Source organism: Natator depressus, chromosome 11 (assembly GCF_965152275.1).
Source record: "Natator depressus isolate rNatDep1 chromosome 11, rNatDep2.hap1, whole genome shotgun sequence".
In the NCBI taxonomy this organism is placed as follows: Eukaryota; Metazoa; Chordata; order Testudines; family Cheloniidae; genus Natator; species Natator depressus.
Genome location: NC_134244.1, coordinates 81,248,167 through 81,270,807, shown reverse-complemented (window position 1 = coordinate 81,270,807; position 22,641 = coordinate 81,248,167). Strand labels below are relative to the sequence as shown.

Sequence of the window (22,641 nt, the reverse complement as noted above, 5' to 3'; positions counted from 1 at the left end):
GCAGGGGACATACAATTCTCCCCCAAGGAGTTCAGTCACAAATTTAATTAATGCATTATTTTTTTAATGAGCATCATCAGCAGGAAGCATGTCCTCTGGAATGGCTATCGAAGCATGAAGGGGCATACATCTGTTTAGCATATCTGGCACGTAAATGTCTTGTAATGTGGTCTACAACAGTGCCTTGTGAATGCCTGTTCTCACTTTCAGGTGACACTGTAAATAAGAAGCAGGTAGCATTATCTCCTGTAAATGTAAACAAAATTGTTTGTTTTAGTGATTGGCTGAACAAGAAGTAGGACTGAATGGACTTGTAGGCTCTAAAGTTGAACATTGTTTTGTTTTTAGGTGCAGTTATGTAACAAAAAAAATCTACATTTGTCAGTTGCACTTTCATGATAAAGTAATTGCACTACAGTAGTTATAGGGGACGAATTGCAAAATACTATTTCTTTTGTTTATCATTTTACAGTGCAAATATTTGTAATAAAAATAATCTAAAGTGAGCACTGTACACTTTGTATTCTGTGTTGTAATTGAAATCAATATATTTGAAAATGTAAAAAAAATCCACATTTTTTTAATCCCAATTAATTTTTTTGAGTTAATCACGTGAGTTAACAGCCATTAATTGACAGCCCTACTAAAAAAAACCCTGCTCTCGTTTGGAAAGGGCTGCTGGGTATCACTGCAAATCCTGGCTGAGGTGCACTGGGCCTTGGAGAGTGGACAGGTCTCTGCCCGGGACCCTGGCTCACTGGGCAGAGCACACAGCATGAAGAAGCAGAGTTGGATCACTCTAGGGCAGCGTTTCTCAAACTGGGGTCCGTGGACCCTGGGGATCTGCAAGGGTACTCCAGGGGGTCTACGGGCCCCACGGATCAACTCCTCCCCGTCCCTCAACTCCTTCACCTCCCTCCCAGCGTCTCCTGAATGCCGGGGAACACTGCCCAGGGCTGAAGCATGTAACTTAGCTTTGCAGGGCCCCCTTTGGTATGGGGGCTCTGGGCAATTGCCCTGCTTGCCATCTCCTAATGCCAGCCCTGCACTTTGGACCCCCCTAAAACCATCCTGTGACCCCCCAGGGCGGGTGCAATCACCAGGCTGAGAGACAGTGATCTGGATGAATTGGTACCACCTGGAAGACCTCTGTGTACACCCAGGGGTATGTGTGCCCCTGGTGGAGAACCACTGCTCCAAGGGACTGTTTAAAAGCTAGGGGGTATAGCACCGATCCTGTGGATCTGTGACAGCAGCTAGGAGGCAGATTGAGGAGGGTGCAGGGGGATAAGAGGGGTGGAGGCAGGAGGGAGGCCTAAGATTGGACAGGAGGATGTTGGGAGGGCAGGAGACAGAGGAAGGAGCTCATAGGGGGATGTCTTTGTGTAGGAAAGATATCAGGAGGGCCAAATCGCACCTGGAGCTGCAGCTAGCAAGAGATGTCAAGAGTAACAAGAAGGGTTTCTTCAGGTATGTTGGCAACAAGAAGAAAGCCAAGGAAAGTGTGGGCCCCTTACTGAATGAGGGAGGCAACCTAGTGACAGAGGATGTGGAAAAAGCTAATGTACTCAATGCTTTTTTTGCCTCTGTTTTCACTAACAAGGTCAGCTCCCAGACTGCTGCGCTGGGCATCACAGAATGGGGAAGAGATGGCCAGCCCTCTGTGGAGATAGAGGTGGTTAGGGACTATTTAGAAAAGCTGGACGTGCACAAGTCCATGGGGCCGGACGAGTTACATCCGAGAGTGCTGAAGGAATTGGCGGCTGTGATTGCAGAGCCCTTGGCCATTATCTTTGAAAACTCGTGGCGAACGGGGGAAGTCCCGGATGACTGGAAAAAGGCTAATGTAGTGCCAATCTTTAAAAAAGGGAAGAAGGAGGATCCTGGGAACTACAGGCCAGTCAGCCTCACCTCAGTCCCTGGAAAAATCATGGAGCAGGTCCTCAAAGAATCAATTCTGAAGCACTTACATGAGAGGAAAGTGATCAGGAACAGTCAGCATGGATTCACCAAGGGAAGGTCATGCCTGACTAATCTAATCGCCTTTTATGATGAGATTACTGGTTCTGTGGATGAAGGGAAAGCAGTGGATGTATTGTTTCTTGACTTTAGCAAAGCTTTTGACACGGTCTCCCACAGTATTCTTGTCAGCAAGTTAAGGAAGTATGGGCTGGATGAATGCACTATAAGGTGGGTAGAAAGCTGGCTAGATTGTCGGGCTCAACGGGTAGTGATCAATGGCTCCATGTCTAGTTGGCAGCCAGTGTCAAGTGGAGTGCCCCAGGGGTCGGTCCTGGGGCCGGTTTTGTTCAATATCTTCATAAATGATCTGGAGGATGGTGTGGATTGCACTCTCAGCAAATTTGCGGATGATACTAAACTGGGAGGAGTGGTAGATACGCTGGAGGGGAGGGATAGGATACAGAAGGACCTAGACAAATTGGAGGATTGGGCCAAAAGAAATCTGATGAGGTTCAATAAGGATAAGTGCAGGGTCCTGCACTTAGGATGGAAGAATCCAATGCACCGCTACAGACTAGGGACCGAATGGCTAGGCAGCAGTTCTGCAGAAAAGGACCTAGGGGTGACAGTGGACGAGAAGCTGAATATGAGTCAACAGTGTGCCCTTGTTGCCAAGAAGGCCAATGGCATTTTGGGATGTATAAGTAGGGGCATAGCGAGCAGATCGAGGGACGTGATCGTTCCCCTCTATTCGACACTGGTGAGGCCTCATCTGGAGTACTGTGTCCAGTTTTGGGCCCCACACTACAAGAAGGATGTGGATAAATTGGAGAGAGTCCAGCGAAGGGCAACAAAAATGATTAGGGGTCTAGAGCACAGGACTTATGAAGAGAGGCTGAGGGAGCTGGGATTGTTTAGTCTGCAGAAGAGAAGAATGAGGGGGGATTTGATAGCTGCTTTCAACTACCTGAAAGGGGGTTCCAAAGAGGATGGCTCTAGACTGTTCTCAATGGTAGCAGATGACAGAACGAGGAGTAATGGTCTCAAGTTGCAATGGGGGAGGTTTAGATTGGATATTAGGAAAAACTTTTTCACTAGGAGGGTGGTGAAACACTGGAATGCGTTACCTAGGGAGGTGGTAGAATCTCCTTCCTTAGAGGTTTTTAAGGTCGGGCTTGACAAAGCCCTGGCTGGGATGATTTAACTGGGAATTGGTCCTGCTTCGAGCAGGGGGTTGGACTAGATGACCTTCTGGGGTCCCTTCCAACCCTGATATTCTATGATTCTATGATTCTAGGGCCGAGGGACCCAGCACATCCCAGCACATCCCTGAGTGTGGATGGAAAGTTCCCTTGGATTTTGCCCTTTTCTCTCTGATAACCCAATATTGACCAAACCCCCACAGATTTCCCCCATTTCCCATTGAATTCCCAAATTAGATGTAAAACACCCTTCACCTCGGCCCCTTCTCTCTCGTTACTGGTGATTGATATAAGATCTCCTCAGACTTTCTGTCTAATTCTCAAATACTGATGTAAAATCCTCTCCGGCTCTGGGCTCCCCAGTCCCTGTCTGCCACCACATCTTGTTCTGAAGGGAAACTGTTGCCCTCAGTCATTACCCGAGTGCAGGGGAGGGGAGCTAACCGCCAAAGGACCAACTTTCCCCTCATGTCTGAGCATCAGATTGTTTCCACCTTTACATCAATCAGACCCCCATCCTTTCCTCAATAATAATTGAATGTTGATATAAAATCTCCTTTGGCTTTGCTCTTTCCCATATAATTATGACTTACTGACAGAAAATTCTCTCAGATTGGGGTTTTCCCCCCTCATGTTTTAAGTGCAGCAACTTCTCCTTTTCTGGAGGGAAGCTGTTGCCCTGAGTCATTCTCCATGTTGGGGGGCTCCAGGGAAAGGGGGTCAAACCCCCAGTGACCAACTTTCCCCTCATGTCTCAGAATCAAATTGTTTCCCCCTCTACACTCATTAGAATTGACCTGTCGGTGGTGACCATCAGAGCCAGGAGCCTTCCCCATTTGGAAACGGGGTCTCCCAGCTGCTAGTGGGACACTTGGCCAGACCTGATCTGGTTTTAGCCCCAGATGCAGCAGGATGAGGGGTCACTCCCTCCTCCCCCAAGGGGGGGTGCTCTGTGTGTGACTGGGTCCCTGCTCCCCACAGTCAGCGCCCAGAGTAGCTGAAAATCTGCACTTAACGATGCCCCCCCATGCCCCAGCCCAGTCACTGACATGGCAGAATGGATGCTGTAGGTAATGCCTGGGCAGGGAGCGGGATGGAGCAGGAAGCTCCTTTGGCGAGTTGGGGGAGACAGCAGTAGGGAAGGGGCAAGTGATTGGCGGCTGGGTTGAGTTAATTATTTAATCTTTTGGAGAAATGGGGCACAGGCTGCAGGGGATTTTATATCAGTATTTAATGAGTAGTTGGGAGTTTAACCCAGTCAGTCGAGATCCGGCCAACTGCCCCGTTAGCAGCCAGACAGCACCGCTCCTCCATGTTCTGTTCTGTTCTGTTCTATTCAGTCCTTACAGCACCGTCTAGCTGGGCAACAGCCACACAACTCGCATTTGTCCCTGGGATTCTCTCCTGTTCCCTTCTCTCCCCAATGGCAGGGATTTTAAATCTGTTTATCCATTGGTGGATGTGGTGCCTGCCATGCTCTGTGTGCAGTGCCTGGAAGTAGCTCTAAGCAGGGCCGGTTTAACTTTTTGTGGCCCCGGCGCCAAACATATTGGTGGTCCCCCCTGGGGAATGAAAGGGCCAGGGGCAAGAGCACAGCGGGCAAGGTGGATTTGATTTATATCACAATTTAAATCACTGGTCAGGAAGGCTCGATTTAATCATGGTTTTCTACATAAAAGTGCATTCTTGTTGATTGTTATAACCTTAATACATATTTTTCACAACTCAGAGATAGATGTAGGTTTCATTTTTAGAAGGTACACACTATACATTTTTAAACCGTGATCTATTGTGAAAACTTTTCAGATGAGTTTTACAGCAAATCAGAAAATGAATGATTGTTTGGTTATTTCATTTACTAAAGATAATTGAAGCAGATATTTATGAAGTCACTGGGAGGTGAACTATCTCCAGTTCAACAAGTTAATCATTAATATTTGGAGGATTTTCTTGCCAGGCTGTATTAGGAGGAGAACATCACCAGACAGACATTTAAATTGTTTTATTTAACTAAAACAACAACATTAAGTATTCTGGATTTTTTTCTTCAACAGCAAACATAATATTTTAACAAAAAAGTATATGTCCCTCGCTTCTCACATTTATCTCCGGACTTCTTCTCCTTGTCCAGATCTATTCTGCCCCCAACAATCTTCTATTCATTGAACTTTTTGAAACTTTTCACTTTTAAAGAGAGGTAAGGGATTGACTCTGTGTACACAAATTTGCAGAGGGACAATAGAGTTGAGGTCTGTTATTTCTCACCTCTATATATTATTTATTTATTTTAAAACATTTTTGCTGTTATCAAGCATGTTATCTCTGGAGACACAAATCCACAGTTTGAGAACTGAAAAACTAAGCATCTCTGATGGTATCTTCTAGACTGAGCACTGAGCCCCACTGGGTAGACAGAAAGATTTAACCTAAATAATCTATACAGAAGACTGTGGAACCCCATAAGATTGGGTCCCTACTCCATGAACTACTGGAACTCATTTACAAAACTTTTCTTAAACATGACATGAATATATTGTCTCATACTATAGAATTAGAATTTATAATCCCTGTTCCATGATGAGATATAATACATCTTAATTAAAACTATCTTTAGATAGGTTTTTTTCCTCAAAAATCTGATTTAAATAAAAAAAAAGGAAAGTGAATGTCTGTGAGGCTCTCATGACCCCCATAGTGTGTGTGGCTGGTAAGCCATTTGCACCGTCTGCTGAATCAGCCATGTCACTAGAAGTGTACAGTGAAGCCCTTTTAACACCACAAAGCCAACCTGCTTCCAGCCTCCCTTGCCTGACCTCAGCACGACACTCACCCAGCTCAGGCTCCCCCGCTCCCTCCCCAGAGACAGCACTGAGGGGGGGAGCTGCTGGGTACAGAGCAGGGCAAGGAGGGGTCAGGTGTGTGGCTGTACAGGAAGGTGCCCAGGCGAAGGACGTGGAGTTGGGGAGGAGACATGTGGTCGGGTGAACATGTGGTGAGAACATGTGGTGCCCCTGGGAGACAAACTGCTTGGGGGCACCTTCCCATGAGTTGGTGCCGTTTACCCTCGCTCACACAGCCCTGGGCCTGGGCTCTCACTCCACTGCCCCTGGCTCAGCTACCAAATTCCTTTCCCCAGCTCTCCCCACTACCCATCCCTCCATCACGTGGGGACCAGCTCCACCACACAACTGAGTCTGCAGCACAGGGTGGCCCCTACAGCAGGGCCCCGGCACTCACTGCTGCCCCCTGTGGCCGTTTCACTCCCTGCCATGGGCAGAGACTCCCCCAAAGGCTGGAAATGCAGAGATGTTCCCATCTCAGAGTCAGATAACACAGTTAATGGCCCTGAGGGGACCTAGGAATCCTCCAGACTGACTCCCCCTGCTACTTCCTCCCCACTGCATAGATACAGCCCCGCCGGCAGATAACGCTGAGTGGGAGCCTATCGGGGCAGATAAAGGTCTCTCTCATGCTGGTCACTGTGTGTAACAGTGATGTAAATTCTTTTATCAGGCTCTGGTCAGCATCCCAGTCATCGCCTCTCAGGGGCATCAACTTAGCAACGTCCACAGCCAGATCTCTATGGCAGTGACTGGCTACAAGAGCTTCCTGAACCAACGATCCTTCCCCGATGGCAATGCTATCCAGGTCTCAGAATGGCTCCCAGAGGCTGCTCACGGGGTGCCGTAGGGCTCCTGGGGTAATGTTCAACAATAGTGATACATTCAAACTCAGGAGCAAATAGGCAAAATTTGGCCCCATCCCAACTTTTAAACAGGGGTTGGGTCATCCGGTGAACTAGACACCAGAGCAGGGGAGGGCACACACGTAAACAGGCCAGTAACAGTTGCCTGAAAAGCAGTGTGGAATAGCGATTGGAGGACTGTCAAAGTGATGAGCAGCAGGATTGTGTGCACACAGACAACAGATGGATAGAACTATTTGAAGCATAGGTAGCCCACTTTGCAAGAGGACTCCAGAGTTCACAATAACCACAGAACTAGTGTGCTGTGAAGGGTTGCAGTGTGTGTGCGCATACATTTTAAAATCAGATTAATTCAAATTAATCCAGTTTAACCCCGCTGTGTAGACATATAGGGTGGTCAATGACCATCCCTAAAATACTGGACATTCCAGAACTTCAGGAACAGGATGAACCTGCCCTCACTGGTGTGACCCTGGCCCCGCCGCCATGACTTTGCAGGCACTGTGCATATGAAGTCAAGCTGTACAGAGGAAGCCATTTTGCAGAGTGTGCCACCCTGCTCCCACCAGTGTGTCCGAGGTCATGCTGGCAGAAGCAGCGTGGCAAGCTCTGCAAAATGGTGTCCTCCACAATGATACCAGACAAAACCATGTATGGTACTAGACAGGGACAAACCTTTCCAAAACCAGCACTGTCCAACTTAAACTGGACAAATGGCCTGCGTAGAGACAAGCCTTAAATAAGTTTTTTAATCCATTTAGTTAAACCTGTGCAAAAGGCTGTGTGGACACTCTTATTTCGGTTTGAACAAGGCTTATTTCAGCTCATCTCAAGTCAATTAGGAATCAGGTCATTGTAAACCTCCATAAGATGCATTTAAAAGGAAATAAGAGGAGCATCCACACAGGGGTTTGCTCTGGTTTAACTAAATTGGTTTAAACAACAATTTCAGGCCATGTCTACACTGGCAAGTTAAAACGCTCTAACTTGCTGGCTCAGGGGTGTGAAAAATCAACCCCCCGAGTACAGCAAGTTTAAGTGCTTTAAGGCACTAGTGTGGACAGGCTCCGAGCGACTCCCCTCGTGGAGGTGGACTACCAGGAGCACAGGGAGCGCTCTCTCCCAGCGCGCGTGCACGACCACACTTGCACAACAAAGCGCTTATCGTGGTCCAGAGTGGTTTATTTTGGTGTAGCTTAAGCCAGTGAGGCCATGTCTACATGTGCAGATGTAAAGTGCAGGGAGTTAAACCACCCATCAGAGAGCGCTCCAGGGAAAGCGCTGCTGTGTGTTCACACTGTCCGCTGCCAGCGCAATTGCGTGGCCACACTTGCGGCACTTGCTGTGGCATTCGGAGAGGTGGACTCTGGGCAGCTATCCCACAGAGCACCTCTTCTCCTTCTGCCACTAAGGGCTTGTGGGAAGGCAGAAGGGGGGATCACGGGGCATCCTGGGTCCTGTCCCAATGCCCCGTCATTCATCTCTTCACATCCCAGCAGCCCCATTGCTTCCATCTCCGTTTGGCAGCATCTTTCAGTGGTTTCTGTATTGTGTGCTCTGTCTGCCTCTTCGGTCTGTTGGAATGGAGCCTGACCTGGTGAAGAATGTGCTGATGGGTCTCACTAACACCTCACAAATGGCAGTCCAGTTACTCCTTAAACTACAAAGTGACGATGAGGAGTCCGACGATGATATCGCCACGCATACTAGCTACGAGACGAGACTGGCACAATGGCATGGGAATGTTACCCTTAATGGGACAATGAACACAGCAGCGTTGCCAAGGAACCTATGGAACCGGATTGCTCAGTATCTGCATGAGATCTTTAATGAGATCTGTGAGGCTGATTACCAAGATGTGAGAGAGTGCATCAATGCCCTGTTCTACTTCTAGGCACCGCAGAGACCCAAGCCTGCTTTCTGCAACTCTCCTTGCCCCCCAACCCTCCTCTCTCCAACAACTCGCTTCCCAAAATCAAAGGCGCTTACCAGGGTGCCTCCTCTGATCTTTGCGATTCCCCAAGTTCCAGCTGCTGCGACTGGCTAGCTTCCTCTGGGCTTGAAAACAGCTCCTGGCTGCATACATCTATGGATGCTGATCCTCTGTCTCTGAGCTCCACTCCTCCTCAGCACCCTCGCTCCCGATTTCCTCCTCCTGGCTCATTGCACTCTGGGCTGGCATGGCCTGTGAAGTGTCCATGGTGCTCCTTGAAGTGGAGGTGGGGTCGCCCCCAAGTATTGCATCCAGCTCTTTGTAGAACCGGCAGGTCATGGGGGCAGCACTGGAGCGGTGGTTTGCCTCCCGCGCCTTGTGGTACGCATTCCGCATCTCCTTCACTTTCACACTGCACTGCACTGAGTCCTGGTCATGGCCCCTTTCGGTCATGGCCCTTGATGTATCGTAATCCTACGGCTGGAGTGCAGCTGGGACTGCACAGCCTCCTCTCCCCAAATGCTGAGAGGTCTAGCACCTCGGCATTGCTCCATGCTGTGATACCAGTCAGCTCTGTGTTCTTGGGGAGTATCCTGCCTGTCTGACCCACGAAGGACACCCACCCCTCCACTCCAGCCTCTGCTTGAACCAACACCGATCAGAGAAAAGACTTGCAGAGAGCAGTGAAGGGTGGTGAGAGACACCTAGACCCCTCCTGACAATGGTGACAAGATTAAGGCAACTCTCATAGCCTCATCTGCATCAGAGATGGGACAGGGAGGCATCTCCATTAGCACATAGAATGGAGAACAGAAATTCCAAGGCAGGAACCGCACTGAACTCTGGGAGCAGAAAAGCAGGGAAGCATGGCATCATGGGGGATCTCTGCTCCAAATGTTAATGAACCTACGCCTGCACACACCCAGCTCAGCAGTTATCAGACCAATTCTAGTAATAAATCCTTGACTGATGTCCAGAATACTGAAGGAGACTAATTGCATTGTGAGTTCCCTGGAAGGAACACCACCCATAGCCAAGAGTGATCAGCTCCTATTGTTTCCCCCAGGGGTCTCAAACACGTGGCCCGCGGAGCTATTTGCTGCGGCCGCCAAGCTCCTCTCCCCCGCCGCCCTCCCAGTGCACCATGTCCCCACTCCTCTACCTACCTCCACGCGCTTCCTGCCGCCAAACAGCTGTTTGGCGGCGCTTAGCCCTTTCCAGGAGGGAGGGGGGAGGAGCGGGGAGTCACGTGCTCTGGGAAGGAGGTGGAGAAGAGGCGGGGCAGGGCAGGGATTTGGGGAAGGGTTTGTAATAGGGGCAGGGAGGGGGCGGAGTTGGGGTGGTGACTTTGGGGAAGGGGTTGGAATGGGGGCATGGAAGGGGTGGGAAGAGACGGGGCAGGGGCAGGGCCTCATGGAAGGGGTGGAGTCGGGGCAGGGGCAGCGGGGGCAAGGTGTCAGTGATGCGGCCCTCGGGCCAATGTACTAGTCTTCATGTGGCCCTCCTGGTAATTTGAGTTTGAGACCCCTGGTCTAGCCTAAAGAAAACCCTTGGTCATCAGTTTACCGATAAACAAATCTAGTGTTCTCCCTTGAACCATTGTTGTTTCTCTACAAAAACTCCTACCTATGTTCAAGTAAGTGTTCTGATGCATGGATCCAAACTCTGTTTGTTTAGGCTCTCCTTGTGTAGTTATCACTATTATTCAATAAATAACTTTTATGGTTAAGTTGGTTGCTTCCCTCTCTCTCTCTCTCTCTCTCTCTCTCTCTGAACTTTACTCTTTTGTGTTTTTAGCTTCCTCATTTACTCTGCAGCAACGCTTCTCTTATCTAAGCTAAAGATCCCTGTAGTGCCCAAAAATCCTGTGGGGTTTGCTCATCAAGTGGGTTACGACCAGAACAATTGTAACGTGAAAGTGGGGATAGGGACGTGCTGAACCTGGGACATACGAGGGTGGCAACTGGGAAGTGCTGCTCGATCCAGACAATTGAGTCCAGGGGCATAGGAGGGTGGCCGCCTGGAAGTGCTGTTTGACCCCGCCTGCTCAGGCTTACTCTATTCCTGTGCGGTACCTGTGGCATATAAGGGGTCGGCTTGAAAGTGCTGATTGACCCGGTCCACTCAGACTTGCTCTGTTAATGTGTGTGTGTGTTCATCTGGTTCTGGGGCTGGAGGAACCCAGCCCTGGGGAACCTAGGTCCTGCAGGATAGCTCCATTGGGAGGGGACTTGCAGAAGGGAGAAGTAGAGCTCCATATGAAAACACAAGCAGTACATCGATAGAATTACAGAACGCTGCCCCCTTGCCCCCCGAAAAGTAACCCTAATAAATGAGCATACTCCAAAGTAACGGGCACATCTGGTAACAGCTGGGGATCGCCTGGCACGTGGAGGCATGGTCACCTGGAAAGATGCGCAGAGAGCACTCCACGCCTTGCTGAATAAATAGGAAGGAGACTTTCCAAATTCCCAGAGAATTTGAAGGGCAGGTCTGACAGTTGATCACCTGAGGCCAGGACAGTAGAGTTCAAACCGATGACCAGAGTGGCTAGAACAGGCATTGTGGGACACGTCCTGGAGGCCGATGAGAGTGCAGCAACAGAGCAGGGCGTCCACACTGGCACCGCGGCGCTTTGGCCCGGGCGCAGAAAGCTCCACGCCTCTCGCCGAGGCGGATTACCAGGAGTGCTCCAGCTGTGGTGTCGGGGCGCTCTAAGTGCCTTGCCAGTGTGGACACCTCCAGTTTAGAGTGCCCAGGGCTGATTTAATGCGCTCCAACTTGACAGCACGTGAGGTGGAAAGAGAACATGTGAAAATTATATATCAGCATGGCTGTCCAGAGCAGATACTGGCAGATCTGGGTTCTGAATATAATAACGAGGTAACAGTTTACATTTGGTGTTATTCTCACTACATGGTCACCTACACAATCATGGCCTTGTGACGGGGCTGTTAGCAGCTACAAGCTGAGCCCTTTGAAAGCCAGCACCCTGGTCACTGAGCGCACCCAGGGCACCGGGTGCAGTTAGAGGAGGAGGGACGGAGTAGTTTGGATTAGGAAGGACAGAGGGGATCACTGGCACCTGTAGGGGGCCTGATGAGGTCACTAGTTCAGTGCTGAGAAGAAAGCAGCAGTATAAAAGGCTGAACCAGGGAGCAGGAAGGGGGGGCCACATAACTGCTGCTAGGTTGTGATGCACCATAAAGGGTAATAGAGACACTTGGTGGAGGTTCCCTGGCAGACTGCCTGCTGCTTAATTCACACAGAGGTCTGCAAGCCAGCCAGGGTTGCAGGAACTGATGGGGGAGCCCATTCATAGTTAGAAATTTAAAAATGAACATTGCTAGCAATCTCTTAATGACACCTCATGCTGTAAATTGTTAGTGACAACACACTTGTATGTCTTGTCAGATATGTTAATATAAATGGGGGGTTAGTCCATCATTGTGACACAGCGAAGCTCACCAAGACATGTCTGGGCAGGTGACATACAGGCACATGGATTGAGGGTACAAAATGAGGGATGTTGGCATCATGGCTTGGCCTTTCTCTTCCCCCACGTATGCTGGAAGGGGCGGGGCCTCAGGCAGAAGTGGCGGGGCTGGGGGCTAGCCTCCCCCAGCCAGCCTTTCAGCACCGTCCAGCGCGCAGCACCTGGGGCTCCTGCTATGAGTTAAAGGGCCCAGGGCTCCAGCCACTGCCGCTACTGCTGTGGCGGCGGCAGGGGCTGGGAGCCCCAGGCCCTTTTAAATCACTGGGCCCTGGGGCAGCTGCCCTCTTTGCCCCCCCCATCAGCTGCCCTGCCAGGCAGGCCCTGAACTCTTTGATAATGATTTCTTTTCGTATTTAAGTCAATAATGTTTTTCATTCTTGAAGTTCAGGATTTTGCCCACTAATAGTTTTATAAAAGTTGAATTCAACACTACAAGAAATTCACCATGAACGATTTTATGCACTTGTTCTACATGGTGGCCTACGCCCTTCACCCAGGGGTCCCCAAACTTTTCCCCCGAGGTCTGCCTGTGCAGCTGCAATAGGCACAGTGGCCCAGTATTCACAATTCTGGAGGAAAAATAATCCTAACTGTTACATCGGTATAAACTATAACACTGTGACTAAACAACGTGCAGGTTTCCTTTTGCTTTATAACACACTGAGGCAATGGGTTCTCATCTGACCCCATAAAGAAGACTCCAAACTTCAACTATGTCTCATCTTACATTTTTACACTTACTTTATGTTATTGGCTGGCTCATTTCGTTTTGCTGTAGCTGGTCCATGATTTTGATGATCTTCTCCACCCATGCACCCTTCTCAAAACCTTTTCCAAAAAAAAAAAGTGACCCCCCCGATTAGACTGAAATACTGCTGGCTGTTTTTTACAGTTGTAAATGGCAGACTTGTGTGTACGTTGCTAGGTCACTTTGCAGTAATATGCACCGCTGTACTCATGAGAATTAAACCGGCCATATTGCAGCTTCTTTAAAAAAAAATAAGAAAGAAAGAAAGAAAGAAAGAAAGAAAGAAAGAAAGAGTTTATTCTATGTTCTGTCCAACATATACAGCTCAAAACACGACATTTATGTAGCGTTTACTTAGCTTATATGAGTCACACGGTATTAAACATTTATTAAGAGCTTGACTGGAGCATGCAGTTACACCAGTGGACCACCAAGGAGTGGGGGGCCGTGGCCCATATTTTGGGAACCCCTGCCTTCACCCTTCTCAACTTGAGAACATACTCTTCTCAGACATGCAACCCAATCTCCAGCTATCCACTGGCATAGCCTTAGTGCCTGCACTATAGTTAGACACCTATAGCTGGCCTGTACCACCTGACTGGACCTGGGGGCTGTTTAAGCGTCCTGTAGATTTCCAAGCTCCCTGCAGCCTGAGCTCTGGGACTCTCCCACCTCACAGCCCCCCAGGTCTCAGTTGGCGTCCAGAAGTCTACACTGCAATTAAACAGCCCTGGAGCTAGAGCCAACCACAGGGCATGGGCCAGCAACAGATGTCTAACTGCTGTGTAGACACACCCTTAGAGATCTAAGGAAAAATGGCTCCTGATAGCATGTCTGGGGTTTTTTATGGTTCTTCTTAAGCCAGTGAGAGGTCAGTCATTCTTTCTGGTTCTCTATCAGTTCAACTGGTTGATTGCTAGTGCCCTAGAAAAGTTTTTGAATTGCAAGGGGGAAAAAAAAATTTATGACACTAATGGGGCAGTAAATATGTGCCAATAAAATGTTGTGACACTTCTGTAGCGCTACCGTTGTGTGTTAATCAGACGTTGTTTAAACTTAGAGCAAACAATTGCAGTTAATAGGTAACCACCAATTCCAGACCTTTGCAATATAGGCTTAAGGGTGTAAATAAAATGAGTTTATCACTGCCTTTCAGAAATAGGGCCTAACTGTACTCCATTGTAAGAAAAAGTAAAGCTATGTTTAAAACTCTGTTTTTATTTAAAAATATTATATTGTAGCATAAAACCTATGAAAAGAGTTCCCTACAAACACAAACCAACAGCAACTGTTTGAAATGGTCCCATCCGTTCAATATTTGGAAATGCTGAAGAGTAATAAGCTAAGGCGGGCATTTACAGAGCAAAGTCTCCAAACCAGGCTGTCGGCTCACTCAGGAGGAGGGGGAATATCCTGGCACTGAAGAGGCCCAACCATTTATGATTAAGCAGGTCTCACCAGGGTAAAGATTTGCCACGTTATTTTGTAATTTTCATTGTTACCGGAGGGCAATAAGCAACTCTCTCCAGCCTTGGCACAGATGTGTTTTGTCTTGTTGGCTCAAAAAGAAGAACATTGGTCCATTTCAGTGACACGGGCAGTTGCTCTATTTGCCGGGTCAGTGACTAAACCAGGAAAGGAACTGCGTGAAATTAATTTTCTTTATGCACTAAATGGATCCACATATTCATTTCTGTAGGTGTATTTTTATTGTCTCATGGGCTGTTTCTATGTGTAATTTGCATTTGGGAGCAGGGTTGGATCTCTATCCATGTTATCTTTTGTACTGCTGTTGCAAAGTGTGCATATTTCATGAGCAGCATGGTAAATTACGAAGATACGGCACTAATGAATTTGATCTGGCAAACACCTGGGAGATTCCCGGTTCTCTGCAGTCCCACAGAAGAGTGCCTGAAGCAACTTTCCCCTCCCAGGAGTTCTTTGGGCACAGTCCTGTTTCATTAAGAAATCCCCCAGAATGGGAGCCATGAAACAGGAATATCAGGATCCTGGTAGTTCAGGGCCCAGGGCAGCCAGCTGGGTCCAGGCTCCCAGGTGGGTGTCCCCAGAGCTGTGCAGAGACTAGAGTGACTCTCCCCTCCCTGCTCCGCTCTGTGGGCTGCCTTTGCCTGAGAATCACACTGGCCTTTGTTGATGTTTTATCACATGGAAAACTCCTGGGTCCTTGGCTCCGACTCCCGGCCTCTTGTCAGTCTCCCTCAGCCAGTCGTGCTGCCCATGTTTGCCCTTCCATACGGTCTCTGCATGGCAAATTATTCTAACCCCCACCTACCCAGCTTTGCCATCTTACACACACAGGATGTTCTGGCCCTGCAGCTGCTCTGTGTCCATGGGAAATGTCACAATTCTGCCCTGGAGTCACACAGCAGCTGGGACAGATGCTGGAGACACTGCTGGAGAGACAGAGATGGGCTGCTCCCCATCTGGAAATGTCCATCTACCCATCAACTCCAGCTGTGTGTGTCCTCTGAGGCTGCCACCCGGCCAGGGCTCCTGGATTCTATTTCTGAGGCTGTTTCTCTCCTGCCCCAATTCAACCCCTTGTGGAGGGGAAGGGAAGACCCAAAGATCAAGCCAGAGGCCATCAGAGCTGCAAGAGCAAAGACACGGATGTACCTGCATTCCCGCTTCTAAAGCTGGATGGGCCAAGACATCAGTGAAAGGGCTGAACATGAGGGAATGAGTGATTCCTGCAGAGGGAGACAAATTGCCCAGTCTGGGACACTTGGCCTCTCCCCCTCCCAGAGCTCAAGAACCAATGAAATTCCCAGGCTGCTCAGGAAAATGAGATTTGCCAGAAGTTTTATTTGCATCTTAATTTGGGGGAGGGAACAAATAACTGAACAATACTGAGAAAATCATTCAATGAGCAATAAAGACTCCACAGACACCTGACTTCCCAGAAATTTCAGACCTCTCCCTGCCACCCCATGCAGAAATGGGGAGAAAATGCCTCCCAGGGCGGCAATTTCAGGAATAATCCCAGTATGCAATAATGTGAATGGAGCCCCGGGCTGAAAACAGGGACAAGGAACTTCAGCTAAATCCTTCAGCCTGCCCCTGACAGAGATAGCTGGGAAGGGATGGGAAAGGGTTAGAGAATACTGCAATACAGTAATAATAATAATGTCACTCGCCTGGTGCCTCCATCTTATTGAGACACACAGCACACACGTCACTAGTGGTGCCACTTGATTCTCTAGGGAATTGGGCAACTGTTCATTATCCCCATGATTCTTCCCATCTCTACAGATGCAGAGAGGAGGAGGGGAAGTGGCCGGCACTAGTCTGTATGGCGTTTCATGTGGCATGTTAGAGAGGTCCTGGTCTTGTATCTTTCCCCACAGATGGAACATTGATAGGGGCACTCTCCCGTGTGCCTTCTCCGATGGACTTTGAAGCCAGATTTACTTTTGAAGCTCTCCCCACAGTCGGGGCAGATATAGGGTCTCTCTCCTGTGTGGATTCTCCGATGGTCAGTAAGGTGATGGCTGTGACTGAAGCTTTTCCCACAGTCGAGGCAGTTATAGGGTTTCTCTCCCATGTGGACTCTCTGGTGTACAATAAGGTCAGAGGTGGAAGTGAACCTTTTTCCACACTCGGGGCATCCGTAGTGTCTCTCGCCCGTGTGAGTCCTCCGATGTCTAGTCACATGCCCTCTCTGAGTGAAGGTTTGTCCACAGTCAGGGCATTTATGCCATTTCTCTCCCGTATGGATCGTCTGATGCATAATAAGGCCTGACCTCTGACTGAAACATTTCCTGCAGTCAGGGCACTTATGGGGTATCTCTCCTGTGTGGGTTCGCTGATGTCTAATAAGGATTGATTGGTCATTGAATTGTTTTCCACACTCAGGGCAGTAATAGGGGGGTCTCTCCTGTGTGAGATCTCTGATGTCTAATAAGGTGTTCTTTACAACTGAAGCGTTTCCTGCACTCAGCACATTCAAACCGCTTCTCCTTAGTGCAGGTTCTCGGCTGGATCGTGGCCTCATTGGGATCCTCTGAACCTCCCCCTCGGTGAGTGGATTCACCCAGCATCTTCCCTGGGGGGTTTCCCTGCTGCTTCTCTGGCCTGCACTGAGTTTCTGGGGCTTGTCCCTGCCCAGGACTCTGGGGATCATCCACTTCACACCTTCCCAGCAACGTCCCCTTTGGTTCCATTCTCTCAGGACCTGCTGGACAAGGATTCTCTTCACTCACCATCTCATCACCTGCTGGGACAGAGAGAATCCGGACAGGAGTCAGTCCCTGTGTGGGGGGAATGGAAAGGTCAGAAAATGGAACAGAGAAGTGGGGACACAAACCAAAACAATGGCTGGGAAGAATGATATCCATTTAACCAATTTCTCACCTCTGGGGATGTTTCTCAGGACCTCTCTAGCCTGGGACCCCTGGACATTGGGGACCCATGGCTCTTCCCCTCGGTCCAGCTGGGAGATCATGCTGGGCTTGGGAATTGGAAAACCTGCTCCGGGAAAAGAAATGAAGTGAGCTGAGTTTTACCGTTGTTCTCAGACAGCTGTTTCCAGGTGTGCTGGGTGAGTGGGTGCCCTTGTTTAAACCAAAGGGATAGGAAGTGTTCCTGGAGAGCCTTTGGGGAGGGCAGAAGGGGATTCTGGGATCTCCACTCACTGGGGGATTTTATGACTCTGGTACAGCATCACTGTGCAAACTCTTTACACCTTCCTAACCCTACTGAGCCTGGGACTATGGGACTGATTCCCCTGAAATCTAAGGGATCAGGGAAGAACCCTGGGGAGAAGCCGACCTGGGCACGTCAAAGATGCCCAGTTTCTAACACCAAGAGAACAGGAATCCTTACCCAGCGAGATCACGTTCTCATAGTTCTCCTGCATGACGTCCCTGTAGAGAGCTCTGTGACCCGGGTTCAGCAGGGCCCATTCCCCCTGGGTGAAATACACAGCTACCTCCTCAAAGGTCACCGGCATCTGTATCAGCAACAAGAGTCCCCCACTTACAACCTGCTGTCCCAGCCACAGCTCTCCCCCCCCCAGCTCAGTCGCAGAAAGAGCTGGGAACATCCCCCTCGGCCACAGAGAGAAGGAACAGTCCTGGGGGCTGGGAGGAGGGGGGAAATTTCGGAAAGATTAAATGAAAAGCACGCTGTTACTACGCTGAAACTGAGATGCCCAGAGCTGCCAACTCTGGTGATTTTATCCTGGATCTCACAATGCTTATCTGGGATTTGAAAAATTTCTCATGATCGCACCATTCCTGGCTATGAAATCACACATTTTCCCCTATTTGAAATGGCCACCTTCTCCCATTGTGAGGGAGGGCCTGATGCCAAAATGCCCTTACTCAAGATGGCCACTATTTCCCTACCCTTTGGCATGTGGAAGAGAGGCTGTCCTGAGTGAAGGTGGCCACCAGCTCCCATTGTTTTCACAGACCCATAGAATTGTAGGACTAGAGGAGACCTTGCAAGGTCATCAAGTCCAGTCCCCTGCACTCATAGATTCATAGATATTAAGGTCAGAAGGTACCATTATGATCATCTAGTCTGACCTCCTGCACAATGCAGGCCACAGAATCTCACCCACCCACTCCTGCAATAAACTTCTCACCTAAGTCTGAGCTATTGAAGTCCTCAAATCATGGTTTAAAGACTTCAAGGTGCAGAGAATCCTCCAGCAAGTGACCCGTGCCCCATGCTACAGAGGAAGGCGAAAAACCCCCAGGGCCTCTTCCAATCTGCCCTGGAGGAAAATTCCTTCCCAACCCCAAATATGCAGGAGGTCAGACTAGACTATCATAATGGTCCCTTCTGACCTTAAAGTCTATGAGTCTATGAGAACATGTGCTGGGTCATCATCTGAGACTGCTATAACATGAAACATATGGCAGAGTGCCGGTAAAATGGAGCAGGGGACATACAATTCTCCCCCAAGGAGTTCAGTCACAAATTTAATTAATGCATTATTTTTTTAATGAGCATCATCAGCAGGAAGCATGTCCTCTGGAATGGCTATCGAAGCATGAAGGGGCATACATCTGTTTAGCATATCTGGCACGTAAATGTCTTGTAATGTGGTCTACAACAGTGCCTTGTGAATGCCTGTTCTCACTTTCAGGTGACACTGTAAATAAGAAGCAGGTAGCATTATCTCCTGTAAATGTAAACAAAATTGTTTGTTTTAGTGATTGGCTGAACAAGAAGTAGGACTGAATGGACTTGTAGGCTCTAAAGTTGAACATTGTTTTGTTTTTAGGTGCAGTTATGTAACAAAAAAAATCTACATTTGTCAGTTGCACTTTCATGATAAAGTAATTGCACTACAGTAGTTATAGGGGACGAATTGCAAAATACTATTTCTTTTGTTTATCATTTTACAGTGCAAATATTTGTAATAAAAATAATCTAAAGTGAGCACTGTACACTTTGTATTCTGTGTTGTAATTGAAATCAATATATTTGAAAATGTAAAAAAAATCCACATTTTTTTAATCCCAATTAATTTTTTTGAGTTAATCACGTGAGTTAACAGCCATTAATTGACAGCCCTACTAAAAAAAACCCTGCTCTCGTTTGGAAAGGGCTGCTGGGTATCACTGCAAATCCTGGCTGAGGTGCACTGGGCCTTGGAGAGTGGACAGGTCTCTGCCCGGGACCCTGGCTCACTGGGCAGAGCACACAGCATGAAGAAGCAGAGTTGGATCACTCTAGGGCAGCGTTTCTCAAACTGGGGTCCGTGGACCCTGGGGATCTGCAAGGGTACTCCAGGGGGTCTACGGGCCCCACGGATCAACTCCTCCCCGTCCCTCAACTCCTTCACCTCCCTCCCAGCGTCTCCTGAATGCCGGGGAACACTGCCCAGGGCTGAAGCATGTAACTTAGCTTTGCAGGGCCCCCTTTGGTATGGGGGCTCTGGGCAATTGCCCTGCTTGCCATCTCCTAATGCCAGCCCTGCACTTTGGACCCCCCTAAAACCATCCTGTGACCCCCCAGGGCGGGTGCAATCACCAGGCTGAGAGACAGTGATCTGGATGAATTGGTACCACCTGGAAGACCTCTGTGTACACCCAGGGGTATGTGTGCCCCTGGTGGAGAACCACTGCTCCAAGGGACTGTTTAAAAGCTAGGGGGTATAGCACCGATCCTGTGGATCTGTGACAGCAGCTAGGAGGCAGATTGAGGAGGGTGCAGGGGGATAAGAGGGGTGGAGGCAGGAGGGAGGCCTAAGATTGGACAGGAGGATGTTGGGAGGGCAGGAGACAGAGGAAGGAGCTCATAGGGGGATGTCTTTGTGTAGGAAAGATATCAGGAGGGCCAAATCGCACCTGGAGCTGCAGCTAGCAAGAGATGTCAAGAGTAACAAGAAGGGTTTCTTCAGGTATGTTGGCAACAAGAAGAAAGCCAAGGAAAGTGTGGGCCCCTTACTGAATGAGGGAGGCAACCTAGTGACAGAGGATGTGGAAAAAGCTAATGTACTCAATGCTTTTTTTGCCTCTGTTTTCACTAACAAGGTCAGCTCCCAGACTGCTGCGCTGGGCATCACAGAATGGGGAAGAGATGGCCAGCCCTCTGTGGAGATAGAGGTGGTTAGGGACTATTTAGAAAAGCTGGACGTGCACAAGTCCATGGGGCCGGACGAGTTACATCCGAGAGTGCTGAAGGAATTGGCGGCTGTGATTGCAGAGCCCTTGGCCATTATCTTTGAAAACTCGTGGCGAACGGGGGAAGTCCCGGATGACTGGAAAAAGGCTAATGTAGTGCCAATCTTTAAAAAAGGGAAGAAGGAGGATCCTGGGAACTACAGGCCAGTCAGCCTCACCTCAGTCCCTGGAAAAATCATGGAGCAGGTCCTCAAAGAATCAATTCTGAAGCACTTACATGAGAGGAAAGTGATCAGGAACAGTCAGCATGGATTCACCAAGGGAAGGTCATGCCTGACTAATCTAATCGCCTTTTATGATGAGATTACTGGTTCTGTGGATGAAGGGAAAGCAGTGGATGTATTGTTTCTTGACTTTAGCAAAGCTTTTGACACGGTCTCCCACAGTATTCTTGTCAGCAAGTTAAGGAAGTATGGGCTGGATGAATGCACTATAAGGTGGGTAGAAAGCTGGCTAGATTGTCGGGCTCAACGGGTAGTGATCAATGGCTCCATGTCTAGTTGGCAGCCAGTGTCAAGTGGAGTGCCCCAGGGGTCGGTCCTGGGGCCGGTTTTGTTCAATATCTTCATAAATGATCTGGAGGATGGTGTGGATTGCACTCTCAGCAAATTTGCGGATGATACTAAACTGGGAGGAGTGGTAGATACGCTGGAGGGGAGGGATAGGATACAGAAGGACCTAGACAAATTGGAGGATTGGGCCAAAAGAAATCTGATGAGGTTCAATAAGGATAAGTGCAGGGTCCTGCACTTAGGATGGAAGAATCCAATGCACCGCTACAGACTAGGGACCGAATGGCTAGGCAGCAGTTCTGCAGAAAAGGACCTAGGGGTGACAGTGGACGAGAAGCTGAATATGAGTCAACAGTGTGCCCTTGTTGCCAAGAAGGCCAATGGCATTTTGGGATGTATAAGTAGGGGCATAGCGAGCAGATCGAGGGACGTGATCGTTCCCCTCTATTCGACACTGGTGAGGCCTCATCTGGAGTACTGTGTCCAGTTTTGGGCCCCACACTACAAGAAGGATGTGGATAAATTGGAGAGAGTCCAGCGAAGGGCAACAAAAATGATTAGGGGTCTAGAGCACAGGACTTATGAAGAGAGGCTGAGGGAGCTGGGATTGTTTAGTCTGCAGAAGAGAAGAATGAGGGGGGATTTGATAGCTGCTTTCAACTACCTGAAAGGGGGTTCCAAAGAGGATGGCTCTAGACTGTTCTCAATGGTAGCAGATGACAGAACGAGGAGTAATGGTCTCAAGTTGCAATGGGGGAGGTTTAGATTGGATATTAGGAAAAACTTTTTCACTAGGAGGGTGGTGAAACACTGGAATGCGTTACCTAGGGAGGTGGTAGAATCTCCTTCCTTAGAGGTTTTTAAGGTCGGGCTTGACAAAGCCCTGGCTGGGATGATTTAACTGGGAATTGGTCCTGCTTCGAGCAGGGGGTTGGACTAGATGACCTTCTGGGGTCCCTTCCAACCCTGATATTCTATGATTCTATGATTCTAGGGCCGAGGGACCCAGCACATCCCAGCACATCCCTGAGTGTGGATGGAAAGTTCCCTTGGATTTTGCCCTTTTCTCTCTGATAACCCAATATTGACCAAACCCCCACAGATTTCCCCCATTTCCCATTGAATTCCCAAATTAGATGTAAAACACCCTTCACCTCGGCCCCTTCTCTCTCGTTACTGGTGATTGATATAAGATCTCCTCAGACTTTCTGTCTAATTCTCAAATACTGATGTAAAATCCTCTCCGGCTCTGGGCTCCCCAGTCCCTGTCTGCCACCACATCTTGTTCTGAAGGGAAACTGTTGCCCTCAGTCATTACCCGAGTGCAGGGGAGGGGAGCTAACCGCCAAAGGACCAACTTTCCCCTCATGTCTGAGCATCAGATTGTTTCCACCTTTACATCAATCAGACCCCCATCCTTT

At 48.9% G+C, this 22,641-nt stretch overlaps 1 protein-coding gene across 1 annotated transcript; it reads right to left on the bottom strand.

The window, feature by feature from the left end:
- Window positions 1-16,145: 16,145 nt before the first annotated feature.
- LOC141996281 (uncharacterized) lies at window positions 16,146-18,019 on the bottom strand. Its single transcript, XM_074968272.1, is given in 4 exon segments — window positions 16,146-16,936; window positions 16,938-17,281; window positions 17,422-17,535; window positions 17,893-18,019. Coding segments are annotated over 4 exon segments (1,170 nt in total). The 3' UTR covers window positions 16,146-16,351.
- Between the last annotated feature and the right edge of the window lie 4,622 nt (window positions 18,020-22,641).